The 19,423-nt window shown below is 35.3% G+C and overlaps 1 protein-coding gene across 2 annotated transcripts in view; it reads right to left on the bottom strand.

The window, feature by feature from the left end:
• LOC126979646 (calmodulin-A-like) overlaps positions 1–19,423 on the bottom strand; it is a 222,324-nt gene that overhangs the window by 168,387 nt on the left and 34,514 nt on the right. Inside the window, exon 1 of one of the 2 annotated variants that reach the window (XM_050829099.1) lies at positions 8,505–8,564. The exons of the other annotated variant lie outside the window; for it this stretch is intronic. Coding sequence (XP_050685056.1) covers positions 8,505–8,549 — 45 coding nt within the window. The 5' untranslated portion in view covers positions 8,550–8,564. Of the gene's footprint in view, positions 1–8,504; positions 8,565–19,423 lie in introns of those variants that run through there. 2 annotated transcript variants of the gene reach the window in all.

The following is a 19,423-nucleotide window of genomic DNA, read 5'->3' as shown; positions in this document are numbered from 1 at the left end:
AATAAACTTCCTTAATACACGGGTATTAATACTTTAAAAAAGGATTCCTTTTGTTTTTTGTAAGTTTATTTTATACAAAAGTTCAGGTCTTTTATTTGTCGATTCAGGCAGTAGGAAGACTAAACTTCTTAAATGCCAGATTCAAAGAGTTTTTGTAAACTGGTAGATATTCATCTGAGAAGTGTAGACAGATCATATCATATACCAGTAGGAGGCTCCTTTGTACAGGATGCCGGCTAGATTATGGGTACCACAATGGCGTCTATTTCTGCCGTGAAGCAGTAATGTGTAAGCATTACTGTGTTTCGGTCTGAAGGGCGCCGTAGCTAGTGAAATTACTGGGCAAATGAGACTTAACATCTTATGTCTCAAGATGACGAGCGCAATTGTAGTGCTCAGAATTTTTGGGTTTATTCAGAATCCTACACTACATTGTAATAGATAGGTATCAATTACCATCAGCTAAACGTCCTGCTCGTCTCGTCCCTTATTTTAATTAAAAAAAAACAAGAGAGTCGCGGCGACCACATACCATCACCTGACCCTTATCGTAGCGCCCTGCTAGTTAACGACGCCTTTAGAGCACTGTTGAAGCTGCTACGTTTTTGTAGCGCGTCAGCTATGTTTGCACACGCAGAGGTCGATAGCTTTAGCGCCGTTCTACGTAAAAAAGCGGCGTCTCTACTACGCCGAATACGAGGCAGCAGTAACAGTTATCTGAAGGCGATAGCCGACAGCGGGGTCTGTCCGGATGTTGGCCATTTAATAAAAATAAATATGTCACTTCGTAAATATAATTACTAACACAATAAGATTATAAGTTTACTTACTATGGATCGTAGTTATATGAAAATAAACGTTTTATTATTTTAAGTATCCTAAAATTTAAATTATCATGAAAAAATCAAGAAAGTTGATTTTCAGCATCCAGCTGGGTAATATAGGCTTATCTACATTCAACTACAAATATTATTATTAAAAATAGGATATGACATCACTTATTCAAAGTCAAAAACTACCACCCATTCCAAAAAGAATGCCTCAGACCTAAGAAGAATGGGCTTTTATTTTATCATCGAAAAAATATGTTTACAAAGTAATATTGCATAATAAAACTTATTATTTAATAGCCTGAGGGTGGTCCCTACATTTCCAATCTGTGGTATCATTAAGAAAATCATTTATGTTATAGTAACCTTTACCACACAAACGCTTTTAAACAATTCTTTTGAATAACGTAATACTTTTGTTTTGAACATTTTCTGGAATCTTGTTGTATAAGCATATACATCGTCCCGCAAAAGACTTGCTAACTCGACTTAGCCGAGTACTACTCTGTTCTAAGCTAAGAATGACATAACAAGCAAAGCATTACCCATTAGAAAATATGTTGCCTGAAATATTCCAGTTTTCAGTGAATTACATTAATACCAGTAAATACAAACAGTATAAGCTTCTGTCCTCCGCTTTTGCTCATGAATTATTAACAAAATATATTATGCACGACAAACAAGCGAATTGTATTAGATGTATTGAAGCCGACAAGATAATGATGGAGGACTCGTAAGCGGATATTAGCATTATTACGCGTTTCATGTCAATGTTGTAAATATAAATGTGTAATAATTTGAATAGGTTTCAAATGTTAGTGTTACGAGGTTTCTTTTTCTGACGATTTTATCATTCACTAATCCTTAGACTGAGAGCTATGGGACGAATTGAGACTTTGCCCAGACTTAGCTCACGTAAACCATAGCTGAGTGTGACCTTAGCTTAATCTTTAAGATAGCCGAATACAACACTTAATCAGCTTGGTTATAGACAGTCTCTCAAACCAAGCTGAAAAATTTAAGGAAATAAATATTATGAATGTTAATTGTCAGTGCATTTATGAAAATTTAATATACGTTAACAAAAATGTTTTTTTTTATGGAAATGGAGGACAAACGAGCGTACACCTGGTGTTAAGTGATCACCGCCGCCCACATTCTCTTGCAACACCAGAGAAATCACAGGAGCATTGCCGGCCTTTAAGGAAGGTCTACGCGCTTTTTTTGAAGGTACCCATGTCGTATCATCCCTGAACACCGCATAAGGAAGTTCATTCGACAGGTTTGTAGTACGTGGAAGAAAGTTCCTTGAAAACCGCACTGTGGAGGACCGCCACACATCCAGATGGTGGGGATGATATCCTAACGTGTGGCGTGTCGTGCGAAGGTGGGATTCGACGGCAGGAATCAGGTGAAACAGCTCTTCGGAACACTCCCCATGATAAATGCGGTAGAGGACGAATGCGGTAATGAAGCGATGTCTCCACGCAACACCAAGTGATCCAGCCGTTCACAAAAATCGTCACCTTTTTGCTCTTAATAGTGATTTTCGTTATTGTAACACTAAAAATAAGGAATGGCTTCATAAGGTACATAATAGTTTCAAGGGTAAATATAATATACACTTTTATAATAAAGTCCCAGCCACTGTTCAGGTATTATCTATAAATAAATTTAAATGTTTTATTAAAAAATAGCTCTATCGTAAATCCTACTAGTCCACAGCTAATACAGAATATCTAAGTGATCCGACAGCCTGGGACTTTATTATGATTATTTTATAGCAATAGCAATGACAGTACAATATTGTATATTTCATTAAAAAGAGCGCAAAAAAAGAATTCTGGGAGAGTTTCTTGCGCCGCTTCTTCTCTCTCAGAGTGCCATTTGTTTCCGAAGCGGAAGTAGTATCTGTAGTATATTAGGTCAAAACGAATCCTAATGGAATCAATTTTGGAAAATAAATGCCTTTTATGCCCTTAAGTTTGCATTTTAGGAATAAACTTGGTATAAAGTTATAATACCTGACAATAAACCAAGAACATGTATTTTGTAATGTTGATTGTATTGCTGACAACACTGTTAATACAATGATAGTTTTTAAGTTTTCCAAATGTAAAGCGTGGGAAACGTTATACGTCCGAATAAACGAAGCATAAGCAAAATGTATATGATTGTAAACAATTTGCATATTCTTGGTTTATCCTCACTGCGGGGTATAGGTGACTGTGCATGAGCTACTATGCCCTTCTGCGGAACCGCAAATAGTTCATTTGGGAGGTATTTGTTTGGAACAAAAAACCGCCACAGTTTTTTTATGACAATATGCGACGAGACAAGAGTTCAGAGACCTCAAAAGAAATTTGGCTGGATATAGATAATGATAATACCCGTTTATCCGTTTATATATATTTATAAATAATATGTTTCAATAATATATTATTTATAGCGTCTTCTTTATCAACAATATTGATCATAAAACACACTCAAACATCAAAATGACGCGATCTTCATTCAGTTCAAATATGTGAATATTTTTGAGATGGTTGACATTTCCTGAAGCTCACACACGGAATAATAATGCTCTTTTGTCACTACCATATAATATATCATGCTCTAAGGATTCTTTAGAAATTATTTGAAATTCTTTTGAATAAATATTGTTGAAGAATTTTTAATTATAACTGAATATCAAAAGGATTGAGAAGTGTTTATAATTATTTTATTAAATTAAATTAAAATTAATTGATTTATTAAACTATCAAATGTATAATATATTATCCTATTAAATGTTTGTATTTTATATGTTTTTCTCTTATATAATATAAAAAAAATTACATACTTATAGATCCATATTTCATTATGAAACTAATGCTGCCTGCCTTTTAAATAGATTCTATTTTAATTTCTCTGGTCGTGTGTTTATTCATATTCTATTTTTTTCTTTATTATTGTAAACACTACTGTTCCTTTCATTAAGTAAACCGTGTTATTCTGTAATTGGCTATGTTTTTGTATTTAATTATATGTTATTATTTTATATTAAGCTGTTGTCAACCCAAATAAAATATAATAAAAAATTTGTTAAAATTTCGACTTGGTAAGTCTTTTGTGGGTATGCTTTTACAAAATTATGACAAAATAAATTTAAAGCAATTGATTTTCTTGATGATATCACAGATTGAGAACGGATCGACTGAAATTTTGTAAAAAAGAAAGAAGAAGGCCGCCGAAGAAGTTTCTTGCTTCCGTTCTTCTCAGGTTTGAGGCATACATTTTCGAATGTATGGTATTTTCCGATGATCTATAAGAGATTTCGTATTAGTAAAGCTTATTTTAATTATACTGAGCTAAAGATCAGACAGCCCAATGCAAAAGTCAAGTTAACGTTTCATCACATTCAGCAAAGTTTTACTTAAGTAAAGTCTAAGCAAAGTCAAAGTAAGCTTTATAAATCTCAGTATCATTGGCCCATTATTCTAGCTAGGTACAAACCAAAAAAAAACAAATAGTGCGTTACTGATAGTCTGGTATGTGGTAACCATTTTGCCTGCAAAAAAACTCCTCCTGGTGAATTGATTTTGAAGTGAAAACTTCTTAAGAATTGTTCTGATTTGAAACTCGATGAAATGAAAAAGCAACACGATAGAGACACAGACAGGTAAAGGTATAATAGTGTTCAGCCAGCGAAAGATTTGAAAGTCGGTGAAACGAAAAAGCGAGACACATAAATTTATAAGATTTAACGTGGGAAAATATGAGAAATGAAGTGAGATTACAATGTTTTGGTACCAGGCGATCATAGTTGAAGAAGATATTGCTTAATATATGCGAGTAAACCTATATACTTCTGACGTCATGCGCACGACGTATTACTACATAGACACCAAGAGAACATAAATATTGAAAGTAATGTCTTTCACAGCAGATTAAAATCATGTGTCATCCTAGCAACATGTGCCAGGACTTCATATGCAGTTTAGAAGGTTTAATGTAAATTTTGCATCGGATGCAGCGATTGCATTGATTCAGTTTTGGACGCCAAATTTAATTTTAAAATGTGCAGCAGTCGCACTATATCAAAAACAAGATCAAAAACAGTAATTGACGCAGTATTCCAAATACATATTGACCATATTAAATCCAAAGTATTTATTTCATACTTTAGTTACCATAATCCTCTTGCATTTCCTTCTATCATTTATCGAAAATGTAAGCTCTGAGTCTGAATAAATCTATCTAATATATACGAATAAAATGTCAAGTAATTATCAAAACTTTGTATCACTATGATCACTATTAAAAATAAGTAAAACGGCCTTCGCAAAACGTCAATATGATGCTCTCTCCTCTGAGCTTTACAATAAGATTCATGAGAAGACTTTTATCTACACACTAAGCAATTTTGAGGTAAAAAAGAAAACCACCACTTATCTTAAACAATTATCATATTCAGAAACGGAAAGTCTACTGTAACCTACTCACTAAGAATTACACACACACACACACACATACATTCACATTTAATTTTTATTTTTTAAATTTGTTTCGTTTGTCATTGTCATTTGTCGAGGAATCACTGACCCCGAAGATACAGTTTTAACTAGTTTCGGGGTCAGAGGTCTTTTAATATCACTGCAAAACCAAATTTTCAATGTTCAATGTATTGTTACAATTAGCGATAAAAAGATGTAAATAATTGGTATTATGTAATAAATATTGTACATTTAGTAATTTAAGTTATTTGCAGTGAGTGTAAAAGAAAATGAAATAAAAAGTATTATTATTAAAACCTACAATTATCCTCTTCCCGAAATTTCGTTACATTCGTCTCATTATCTTAAAGCAAAAAATTTTGAAGATTTCATTTCATTACCACACATGTTTTTTTATATAATTATTAATGGTACTAATACTCGCATACAATTTAATACGTACTGTGTTATTAATAAACGCGAAGTAAAGTTATTACAAATTTAAATCTTTTTGTCTTTATCTGACCTTTGTGACTAAAGAATTACATGACAGGGAGAAGTAATTTTAAACTAAGAGTAACTTTTCATTGCTATTATTAATCAGACTTAGTTAATTAGTATTTTCTGTTACAATTTTTGCGGTCTTTTAAAATAACATTTATTCAAAAATTCCTCTAGTTAGGCGAAGATAATTTTACTCTATACCCAGGCATATTGGAAAAAACACAGGTGAAAAGATGAATTATTATTTTTTCTTAATGGAGCATCGAATATCTCTCAATCACAATATTATAGTAGGATAATTCAATATATAAGATAGTGTTGGGGAGTTTTGATGTATAACCTGTCTCTGAAGTTACTGATTGCCACAGGGGAGTTACTTTGATAGATCATATAACTACAATTCTTAGGTACCCTATACATCTAGACAGATTATAAATACGTCGAATAAATACAGACTCACTGTTACATAAAATTTTTAGTAATGCACGCACACCAAGCCAAACTGACTGACGCAAGTGTAAGAGGTAGCTATCATGCTATCATCAGCTGTCATCACTAAAGTAATAAGCCTGGCCTGTTGTCATGCGTTAGCGAACAGCAAAAGGCTCTATCGAGACGTATAAATTATTTAAGGTCGAATTTCTTATTTTATGCGTTCAGCGGATTCAGTCCTACTAAAAATTTTTAGTGTTTTGAAAGGCGCCACTTATTTTAAAATATTACGGACTTATGGTTATTTTGAATTTTCAATATTTATTCTAGGCGACCCACATAGCCTAGTGGTTAGTGACACTAACCTAGAGGTCACGGGTTCGAATCCTATAAGGTAACATTTATATTATAACCTGTTAGCCTCTATTTTCAGCAACGCACGTACACTAAAACAAAGTGACTAGAGTGTCGCGTGTGTAAGACGTAGCTATCATGCACACTAAAGTAATAAACCTTGCCTGTTCTCATGCGTTTGCTTAGCATCTAGATGTATAAATTATCTAAGTTGCGAGCGCTTTGGTTTCCAGTAATTGTAATTGGTACGTTCTCCACGCCTCTGACCCCACGGGCCAACTGTCTAGAAAACAAGCGGCACTAACACATGTGTACGGTACTTATGTATATTTGCTGATTTTATTAGAAATCATGAGGGTAGTTCCATCATGGTCATCCTTGCTCGGGCGTGGTCGCAAGCATTACATCTGTATATCGTGTTTTCTCCGAGTGATATCCTGTGGTCATCAAGTCTACCGCAAGCTTCGTGACTCTCCACCAGTATTGACGTTCAATGCTAGTGTCTTTACGTTATCATTCATACAAAGTTTGCAAGCTTGCGATCGCCATTGTGACGTTCATCTTGGAATAGCAGAATAAGGACCAATGGAGCTACTGAGCCGCCGCCACCTGAGTGACGTGGGAGTGTTCAAAAGTTAGTGGAGTGCATTTTACTTCTTTGCTCATGATTCTTGCTTGCCTTCCAAATGCCTACATAAATACATTCATTAAACGAGCAAAAATCCAACGACCCTATAGGAAAACTTAACTTAACAAGCAATATGACTCACTGAGTTTGACATGTCTGTAACGTATCTGTCGCATCCCAAACCAGCACTCCTTCCCGTGAGCAATAAATATTTCTAAGAGTATTACTGTCATATCTTTTTATGGAAACAAATATCGAATCAAGTGAGGATACGAGCTGATGGTCCACCTGATAAGAGACATCACCTGGCACATATTTAAAGCTTGATGTGATTTGTAATAAATCAAAATATGACCTTAAGCGTATCGAAAGATATTGAAAAGGCATCATCATTTCAGCTGGACAACGTCCAATTCTTGACAAAGGCCTCCCACAATTTGCACCGGAATATGCACCACCCCATATCTTCCCATGGGTGTCGTTAGAGGTGACCAATGGATACAAAGAACGGAAGATGGGCAGGAGCAACTTTCTGAGAGAGCACGGTTACCAATAGCGATTGCCAACCAGCCTGCCACGCGTGGCGGTTATGGGAAAAACCCAAATTAAAACATGACAGACAACGTCGGTATTATTAAGAATAATAATTCCTAAGAAACACATACAAAAAAAATATAAAAAAAAATTGGCTGTCTGTAAAGTCGGTTTACTGACGATAGTTGAACGTGACAACGTCTTAGGAAAATACTGATGGAATGGTAGCATTTTTCAAAAGAAAATTTTAATTTCATTTGTTTAATAGAGTAATAATTTTAAATAATTCATTATAAGAATAAACAATGATTAAATTACTTACATTTATAATTAAAAATTTGGAAAAATTAAAATTTTCGTAAATCTAGTTTTTTAAAAAGCCCGCCTCAATGTGTTTGATATAGGAGAAAATGTTCCATTTGACGGATGGCTGGTCCAACCTGTCATTTCAGACACGTTGTTGTGATATGTGGAAGATTTAATATATAAATATTAAATCTTAAAACATACGTTTTAATTTTTTTAAGTCATAGCTACGCTCGATAATTATTTCGATTGAATAGTAAAGCCATCGATTTTTTACTCATCGTGAAATAGTTCTGTTAACTTATTGTTTTAATTTTGTCAATTATAGCATAACCTACAATCGCTGCACTAGCGGACCGATGCTATTCATTTTAATGATGAAAGCACGAATATTCGACAATATATCACTGAATATATAATTAATATCGAAAGAATCATTACCTTTATCGCTGTAATTATCGTTGCTATAAACAATTGACACCACATTCACTTTTCACTGCACTTGATACTCGATCAAAACATGTAAATGTACTATAGTATACAGTGCAGCCAGATCGCGTGTAAAAAGTACCCCCACTTTATGCCATTTTCAATGTACTCAGACGACAGTGTCCCACAAAGTGAGGGTACTTTTTACACGCGATCTGGCTTATAGTATAGCAGCTGTCCACGCAGACGCATCGCTCACTCAAGTAGGAGAGAGACGGATGTCGAACGCAAAGGCCGATTGTGCTTCTTTGTCGCTCGTTCCGCGCTCTCGCTTGCACTTCAAGCCTTACATGGAACGCCTCAGAGCGAGGTAACGCCGTCATGAGTCATGTTTTTTCGTGCGTGCAGCCGGCTCTATCGAATTATAAGACGTTGTCACGTCAAAATATTAAATTCAATTATATATCTTATTATATTTATCACTAAATATTATAAAACAAAGTCCTCCGCCGCTGTCTGTCTATGTGTCTGTTCGCGATAAACTCCAAAACAACAGATTTTCATGTTGTTTTCACCAATGGATAGCTGGGTTCTCGAAGAAAGCGTTAGTACATAATTTGCTATGTACTAACGCTTTCTTTCTATTTGTAAATATGAACGGTATTTGTTAGAGGTGTTGAAAAAAAATAAACCGTCTGGGAGATTTCAAGGAAAACACTGTCTAAGCCCTTTGAGATATAACAATGATAATGTATGGTAGAATTGTGTATCTTATATAGGACGACATATAACACCCAGATGGCATATGCCTATCTGTCTGTCGGGTTAGCTTGTGTATAATACAATTAAACGGACTATTTGGGAGAACGCGATGAGAAAGTTATAGATATATATAGGTATAGTTACGAACGAAATTACTCTATCGAAATTATTTTATGCGCTGAAAAGGTCGCACACATTGTTATAATACCAACCTAATCCCTGGTCGTTTATTAAATTCCTCCATTCCATAATAGGTAAGTACAACTTGAGAACTCATTAATAATGAATTCACGGTTGTACCCAAGAGAGTTATGCTGGGAACGTCAGGGTGGCTCTGGGGATGAGGCTCGCAGGTTGAGGTGTGAGAATGTACACCTCGGAAACAACCCTTGAGTTTGCGGTTGAGGTGTATTTAAGTATGGGGTGAATTATAAAGTTAATATCATATACAACGAGTAAACAGTAGTTATATGCAAATATAAATTTTAATATATATAATTCCCACGATACAGTCTCCGACTAGTGTGGTGATTCAATGGCAATCATAATTTAGTCATACTTTCAATCAGATCAATTTAAATAAATTATTCTTATTCTTATTCTAATACTTGAATCAAGCTTTTAGAACAATTTTTGGCAGCCTTTTAAAAAATATTACCATATAGTTTGTATATGTATTGTAATGGGCCGTTATTATTTTCTATTCATTTCATCAAAAGCCAAGCAAAAAGCTAAATGAAGAACACGCCAGAAATTTTATACAACTTGTCAGCATAAAATATAGTGCGAAAATAATTCATAACATGTTCCGCTTAGCCTTTACTAATAAAAATCAATGTTTTTATGTTTGTTCTATATGCGTTCCGAAACCATTGATCAGATTATGATGAAACTATGATAGAGTGTTCTGCGGACGTCCGTGACGGGTCCTGTCCTAAAAATATAGATGTTTTTTTTCGACACATTTTACTTTATAATTTACGTGGCATTGCAACTCATGCCGGATACAGCTAATTTAAGCTAAAAAAACGAATTCGGCGAAAAAACGAATGGAGTGAAATACAAGAAGATGTTTTCTGCTGTTTGTAGCATGTGGATTATGGACAAGACCTTAGACGATCTGCGTAACAAAAATCTATTTGTACGTATTGTCATTATATCTATTAGTACTACGAATGGAACCTCTTAAGTACACTAGGCTTATGTTACAAAGGTAACTTGAACAGCAAAGGCGTAAGTTACAAAGTTAAAGTGATAACTTAAGGTTAAACTCCTTTAGCCTAATATTCTGAATGATGAGCTTGATAGTAAACATTTTATGTTGTAGCTTTACGAATATTATAATGTTAGTTCTGTAGGTATCTCTTTAAATTGTTCTGTGGTAGAGATTGATGTGTAGATATTTATTCTCATATTCTATTCTTAAGAATACTTCTTGAAGAATAGAATCACCATAAATTCCAATTCAAATATTTTCATTCAAAATAGGATGTGATATCACTTACTGAAAGTCAAAAACTATCACTCATTGCAAAATGTATTAGACCTTAGAATAACGTGCGCAACAAACACATGAAAAATATGGTTCCAAATTAATATCCCATTCAGTGGTATAATTAAGAAAGTCATTTATGTAATAGTAACCACACAAACATTTTTTTAAGCAATTAATATAGTTGATTCTTTTGAATTTCGTAATACATTTGTTGTGAACATTTTCTGGGATCTTGTTGTAAAATCGCCCCACAAAAAACTTACTGACTTGATTTAGCCGAGTAGTAGGTAATATAATATATATTGATATCTGTTCGTAGTATTAACATTATGGTTATGACAGTTTCTAGCTAATTCACCTATGTGCCCATGTAGGTACACATATAGCATTATCAAGAATATTTTGAGAAGGAACAGTAGAGGTGTTTACAAGTGTTTACGGTAATGAATACTGGTGTACAAGAGTGGTTTAAGCGTAAACGGCAAACTGTTGATATTATTGTTTTATTGGGAGCCTAGATTTTGAGAACCAGTGTTTTAAGGGTGTTTCGGGCTTGAGCTCAGCATAAAAATTTGCCTTTTGAAGTTTTTGATATCTGCCACATGTTGGACCAACTCTCGAACATCTAAGGGCGGCCGTACACAGACTGCTTGAGCAGTTAACGGCTGAGCGACGTACACGGACCACTCGAGCGGTCGGTTGTGTACTGCTCGAGCTGTCGCTACCAGCCGCTCAAGTAGTTGATTTTCTACCGCATTCGAGTCATGGATTTACGGCAGCTCTTAGATTACAATATAGTGCACAAATCACGAGAGAATTGTCGGAGTAGTTAACCTGGCACAAGCACCTGCATTTTCATTACCAAGGATTCCTGCATGGCCTGGTATCCATGCTAAAACTATGTTAATGTTAATTGATTAACAAAATAAAAGCAAAGTTCCCGATGATAAGCTCGACAAAGTACAAGTGGGCTTCATTAGGGATATATAAGGGAAGGCAACGACCTTCCCCACCACACAACCATGAGTAAAACGTCAAAATCACACCTAACAAGTGGGAGGGTTCTTTGCATTATGGGTACCACAATGGCACCTATTCCTGCCGTGAAGCAGTAATCTGTAAGCATTACTGTGTTTTGGTCTGAAGGGCACCGTAGCTAGTGAAATTACTGGGCAAATGAGACAGTATAGATATAACTTAGATCTTATATCTCAAGGCAACTAGCGGAATTGTAAACCCCAAGCGGCACTGCATTGTACTAGGCAGGGCGTAGCAATTACCACCAGCTGAACGTCCTGCTCGTCCCGTCCCTCATTGTCATAAAAAAAATAACAAACTAAATATATAAATCAAAATAAAATATAACGTAGTCTAGTTTACCTGGAGTGCAAACATTACTCTAACTAATCTCCAACCTAAGATATAATCTTACAAACGTAATTGGAAACGTCAGCTGGTTTCTATTTCAGATTCTCAGTTAAAGCTTAATCGACTAGAGATCAATATCTCAATGTATCAAGTAGCTGCTGAACGTAACAACAATCTTTCTCTGATACTCGGGCTGATCAAAGTGTTTGTGGAAACTGGTCAAACTTTCGAATCAAATGTTTTGAGCTATTTCATTTATCAAAAGCAGGAATCGTATGCTAATTTTAAACAAACTTAACACTCAAGAAATGGTGACCGAAAATAAATAAAAGTTAAATTAAACAATTATATTATTCTTAATTAACCCTTAACCGTAATCATGGGTCCATATGGACCCAGCGACAACCAAAAAATTCTTTAATTCTTAAACACACGAAGCCAGACACCTGCGCTTCAATGTATTCTCCAATAAAAAGGTACTTTGTGGTATTTTCGGAAGGTGCAGCGGGGGTCAGACTTTGTGATTCCTTAACAGACAGCGATAAATTCAGTGAAGACAAAGATGAAGATAACAGCCACCACACCGCTGGTATCTAATACGAGGGCGGCACTGAAAATTTCGGGTATCAAGGAAGTGACACAACATTACTATTTAAAAATGTATTTATTGCTTTTCGAAGTATTCTCCGCGAAATTTGACACATTTTTCCATACGGTGGAACCAATCATTGAAGCAACCATTCCATTCGGGAGTTGGGGTCTCCAAATCCCTGACCACGCAATTTATTCTTTATTTTAGGGAAGGTGTAGAAATCATTACGGCTTAGGTCGTGGCTTTACGGCGGATGGTCTAATAATTCTATGTTTTCTTGCTCTAAAAACTCTTTTGTTCTGTGCGCGGTGTGAGAACTCGCATTGTCGTGATGGAGGATGATGCGGCGTTTGCAGTTCTCTTTACGGAGTTCAGAAACGACCTATCGCAAACAAATGCTAGCACACCATTCTGCATTAACCGTTCTTTGTCCCTCAAGAGGAATAGTCGCAACATGGACTGTTTTGGAGACAAACTTGGCCACCATTTTTTTTGCAACACTCCGTGAACGAACAATTTTTGTTGGCTTTAACTCATTTTCGAACACCCAAACTCGTGACTGGTTTTTTGTTTCGGGTTCGTACGCGTATATCCAGGATTCGCCACCTGATACGATATTGTATACAACATTTGAAGATCCTGCGTGGAATCTTTTGAGAGTTCTGACGCACCAAGTAACACGAGCCGCTTTTTGCTCTTCACAGAGCAAATGCGGTATCCATCGGGAAAACAACTTTTTTACACCTAATTGTTCATGCAAGATTATTTGTATTTGACTCATGCCAATGTCTAAAGTTGCCTGAATATCGCGGTATGTCACATGTCGATCTTCCTCAATCAGCTTACGCACAGCATCAATGTTTTCTTTGGTGACTGCAGTTTTTGAACGACCTTGACGGAGATCATCACTGAGCTTGACACGTCCACGTTGAAATTCAGCAAACCAGCGATAAATTGTGGTTTTGGATGGGGCTTCATTACCAAATGCAGAAATCATCCGGTCAACACACTGTTTTTGTGTTAAACCACTTCGAAAGTCATAATAAATCATCGCTCTAGAATTTTCTCGAGTCAATTCCATTTTCTGAACGACTAAACAAGTTTGACAAGACCTTGTGATAAGACCGAGAACCTTTTTTTGAATAAATAAATAGTATTCGATTTTTAAAACCAAGGAGTTTTCAGTTAAAAAGATTTTAATATGACAGGAACAGTGGAAATATTCCATTCCCGATACTTTTAGTGCAGTCTATGTATTTGCGTCAAGTGCCATAAATATATTTCAAACAATGATAGATGAAATTTTGTTTTTCAGATAAGATGTAATATTTTAATATACAATACTTTTTAAAAATATATTAAACTCTGTTTTATTATATAGCTGTTTATTTCTGGGTCCAAATTGACCCGCGATTCCAGTTACGTTGCTCAAAAATAACGATTTCGGTTAAGGGTTAAACAGACAAATATTCGGTCCAGTCTCTTCATATACCAATTAAATCATTGGATTTTTTTTAATTAAATGATGGTATTTGATACGCCCTACCAATAACAATTTAGTGTCGCTCAGGATTCTTGAAAATACCCAACAATTCTAAGCGGCACTGCTATTGCGCTCGTCACCTTGAGACACGATGTTAGGTCTCATTTGCCCAGTAATTTCACTAGCTACGTCGCCCTTCAGACCGAAACACAGTAATGTTTACACATTACTGCTTCACGGCCGTTCTGGTACCCATGATCGAGCCGGCTTCTTGTGCAAAGGAGTCTCCCACTGGTAAAAGGGAGTGTTTTTGATCTCCTATGGTCTGTACGCTTTTGTTGACTGCTTTGGTTCCCATATAGTATCGATCTACGTAACCGAGCAAGGAAGTTAATGACACTATTGGTTTTTACGTGAATGAATAAAACACATTCATATGGAGAGAATTTGCTAGATTAATGGATAGATGAAAGCTTATTAGAAAAATCCAATTAGAATCTAATGAACTTGAACTTCAATTACTTTTAGTAAAAATATTATATACTAGCTTACCCGACAGACGTTGTTCTGTATATAATAAATAAAATAATGTTTTTATATGAATTTGTCAATAATATATCATAACATCTCAAATTACTTCGTAAAATATGCACCCTGCTGTCGTAATGAAATTGTTTCACAGCAGAACTGTCAAACCGTGCGTCAATAAATTCTCTCATAGAAATTATGTATGGACACATCAAAGGAAAAACAAATTTGTTGTTTTTATTTAATTTAGCAGCATTTTCCTATTTATTCACCTTTTAGCCTTCCCTGGGCTGGAAGCCCAGGAATAATTCAAGATCAAATTTAGCCAAATCGGACCAGCTGTTCTTGAGTTTTAGCGAGACTAACGAACAGCAATTCATTTTTATATATATATAGATATACTAGTGGACCCAACAGACGTTGTCCTGGACACACGTCTTAAATTTGAAAAATCGGTCCAGCCGTTTAGGAGGAGTTCTGTTACAACAGACGCACAAAAGAAATATATATATTAAGATATCTAATATAGAAAATTCTCGTGTCCCGGTGTTTGTTACCAAACTCATCCAAAACGGCTGAACCGATTTGTATGACATTTTGTGTGCATATCGGGTAGGTCTGAGAGTCAGTCGTTATCTATTTTTTATGCCCCAAAAATTTTCGTTTATTACTCTATAAGGCAATACAACGTTCGCTGGATCAGCTAGTATATATATATATCTTAATATAAATATAATAATAATATATAATCTTAATAATCTTATTAATCTTATATATATATATATATATATATATATCTTTATAATTGTTAATATAATGCTCACTAATAACCTCTTTCATAGCATGTACAGTATTTAAAACTCTTAAGATTTTTTAAATGATTTATATTCATTTTGTAACTTAGTCGTGTAAGTCAAGAGGCTTGGCTAATTTAATGACTTCTCTTAGATTGTAATAGAAAAGATAGAAAATGATGAAACTGTTCTTGTTGATTTAAAAAGTAGTAGTTTCTCGCCACCTTTTCTGGTAATGGTGGAAAATTGTCAATACTTCGATCTCACTGAATAAATTGGTATTTGATTTGATTAAATTAATCGTGGCTTAATTGTGAAAATCAAGCCAGGTAGGGTTGTCACTACATACATAGTTATAGGTTAGATGGGCTTGTGTCGCACGCACGACGTGACGAGGTGAGAGGCGAGAGGACACCGATTCCAAATATGACAATAACTACGTATTGTCGTGATAATTTGATTAAGTTAGCAGTAAGAAGCGGCACAAGAAACTCTACCAGCATTCTTTTTATTGCGTTATTTTTAATAAAATATACAAAAAAAAATCTGTCATTGCTATTGCTATAGAATAATCATAATCTAGTCCCAGGCTGTCGGATCACTTATATATTCAGCTGTGGAGTAGTAGGATTAACGACAGAGACATTTTTTAATAAAACATTTAAATTTATTATGTTAATGCCTGAACAGTGGCTGGGACTTTATTATAAAAGTGTAAGTACCCTTAAAGCTATTATGTATCTTATGAAGCCTACTAGAATTAGTTATAAGCAATCCCTTATTTCTAGCATTATAATAATGAAAATCACAATTGAAAGCAAAATGACGATTTTTGTGAACGAATATTAAATTTTCATAAATGTACTGAAAATGAGCAGTCATAATATTACTTACTTTGAAGGCAATTTGGTTATGCCTTCCAGATGAGTGACGTTGAATATAAAATGAATTCCCTTATCAATATATCACTTGAAGCATTTGACTTGAATGATAATGACTCATCTATTTATTCGTTATCAGAGATATTGAATTACAATTTGCATAAACCGTTTGAATATTGTCTGTCGTTTCGAAGCGAGCTAAGATACGAAGTCATTTCATGTTATCGACTTGTTTACCCCATTCTATGTTTGGGATAATACTCATTACTTCGTGAAGATTTCTCTCGAAGTTGTAGACTTGCTTTATAGTTAATCGAAGAAGCATAAAATGTTGACTATCGGCCGTTTTCAATAACCTATCTATCCTTAGTTTCAACTTACTTAGAGGTAGCGAAATCGGATTCTTTTACGCTTACTTACATTTCAATAAATTATAGACTTAAATATAATATAACATAACTATGGATAGATTAGATCTTGTCATTAAACGGTGATAGCATATATCCGCAACTAGAGATACGTTATTGAAAACGGGCGTATATCGCTGAGAACACTGTCAATACAATGATAATTCTGAAGTTTTCCGAATGTGGGAAATTTTAGGAAAAAAAGCCAGTGGGAGGCTCTTTTGCCTAGGATGCCGGCTAGATTATGGATACATTTCTGCCGTGAAGCAGTAAACAACAAACTGGGCAAACGAGATTTGGCATATTATGTCTCAAGGACACAAGCGCAATTGTAGTGAAATTTAGAATATTTGGATTTTTCAAGAATCGAATCGTCCGAAGAAAGCAATCACAAGCAAAATATCTATTTATAAACATTTTCCATGTACTTGGCTTATTCTCAGGTATAACTTTATACCGAGTTTATTTGTAAGGCCGTTACTGTGTTTGTCTTTATCTTACCTGTACCGCTTCTGTTTATTGTAAATATCTACCAAATCTTTCCTGGCTCAATGGCAAATTCAATGTGTGTCTAACAGAATTTTTATGTAGTTCGTTACAGTATGATATTTCTCAACACTTAACAACCTAGTTATTTTTATATTACCCCACTGCTATAGGGAGAAAATGAAAGGGTTTTCGAAGAATAATATATAATAATAATATTGACACAATTTTTACACAAATTATCTTGCCCCAAGTTAAGCATATATAGCCTGTGTTATGGGTTACAAGACAATGATATAGTTAATACATTATACTTACTTAAACATACATAAATACATTTAAACATCTATGACTCGGAAACACACATCCATATTCATCATATAAATTCTTGCACCTACCGGGATTCAAACCCGGGACCGAAAGAAGAACAAATAAGAATAGAAAACAAATTTGCTAAATTAAATTGAAATATTTATGAGGCGGCCCAAAATTTTTAGATATTTGTCACGCACGAAAAGAAAACGTTTATACCAAAATAAATTAATGTCACCCTTAATGCTTGGAAATTTGTGAAGTTTTTTTTTAGAATTTTTTTGTTTTTTATCTTTTTATTTTAATATTAAACTTATCGAGGGTGAAGTCAATGATTAGTGGGCTGAAAATTTGCCTGTGTTTTATATTGTTTAATGTTTATATATCAAATACATTTAACTAGTTATTATTTGTACGGTTATATGATTTTATTGATTATTTAAAAAAAATATATGTTAGTGGAAGGAAGCCTTTATTATATGTAAAGCTGGCAAAATTAATGTTTATGTAGAACGGGCTGCAGCCACTTCGTAGCAACCGCAAGTGCTACGATATGACTTAGAGCAGATTATGTAAACTTGCTACGTGAATACTGCTACGGGCTAAGGTGGCAATAATCTACGGAATTCATATAATATACAGACAGTGATTTTCACAATGTTAATTTTACTATAGCTAGCTTTTGGATGGAAATGTAAAAATAAATTTGGTTTTTTTTTAAGTGATAATCCTCACTTGTGGGATTAATTACACAAATGAAATTAGAAAACAAAATTTTTGCACGATGCGGGACTCGAACCCTCGACCTCTCGCGTTCCGTGCTAACGCTCTTCCAACTGATTGTATGCCTTGTTCGAGCCCCGCATCGTTTTTAAATTTTGTTCTCAAATTTCATTTGTGAAATGTTAAAAACATCATAAGCGTAGATTTCACAATCAACTCCTTTGCATAGGATGCCGGCTAGATTTTGGATACCAAAACGGCGCCCATTGCTGCCGTGAAGCAGTAATGTGCAAACATTACTATGTTTCGGTCTGAAGGGCGCCGTAGCTAGTGTAAGTACTGGGCAAATGAGACTTAACATTTTTTGTCTCAAGGTGAAGAGCGCAATTGTATGGCCGTTCAGAATTTTCGGGATTTTCACGAATCCTGAGCGGCATTGCATTGTTATAGGTAGGGTTTATCAATTATCATCAGCTGAACGTTTTTTTTATGGAATAGGAGGACAAACGAGCGTACGGGTCACCTGGTGTTAAGTGATCACCGCCGCCCACATTCTCTTGCAACACCAGAGGAATCACAAGAGTGATGCCTGCCTTTAAGGAAAGTGTACGCGCTTTTTTTGAAGGTACCCATGTCGTATCGTCCTGGAAACACCGCACAAGGAAGCTTATTCCACAGCGTTGTAGTACGCGGAAGAAAGCTCCTTGAAAACCGCACTGTGGAGGACCGCCACACATCCAGATGGTGGGGACGATATCTTAAGTGTGGCGAGTCGTGCGAAGGTGGAATTTGGCGGCAGGAATCAGGTTAAACAGCTCTTCGGAACACTCCCCGTGATAAATGCGGTAGAAAACACACAATGAAGCGACGTCTCTACACAACGCCACGTGATCCAGCCGTTCGCAGAGCACTGGGTCCCCGACAATTCGAGCTGCTCTACGTTGCACGCGGTCAAATGGATCGAGCTGATACTGGGGTGCGCCAGACCAGAGATGACAGCAATACTCCATGTGTGGCCGGACCTGCGCTTTGTAGAGCGCTAGAATGTGGGCCGGCTTGAAGTATTGCCGTGCTCTATTGATGACGCCTAGCTTCTTTGA

The sequence above is a fragment of the Leptidea sinapis genome, chromosome 3 (assembly GCF_905404315.1).
Source record: "Leptidea sinapis chromosome 3, ilLepSina1.1, whole genome shotgun sequence".
NCBI classification, from domain to species: Eukaryota; Metazoa; Arthropoda; class Insecta; order Lepidoptera; family Pieridae; genus Leptidea; species Leptidea sinapis.
This window is presented reverse-complemented; position numbering and strand designations above follow the sequence as displayed.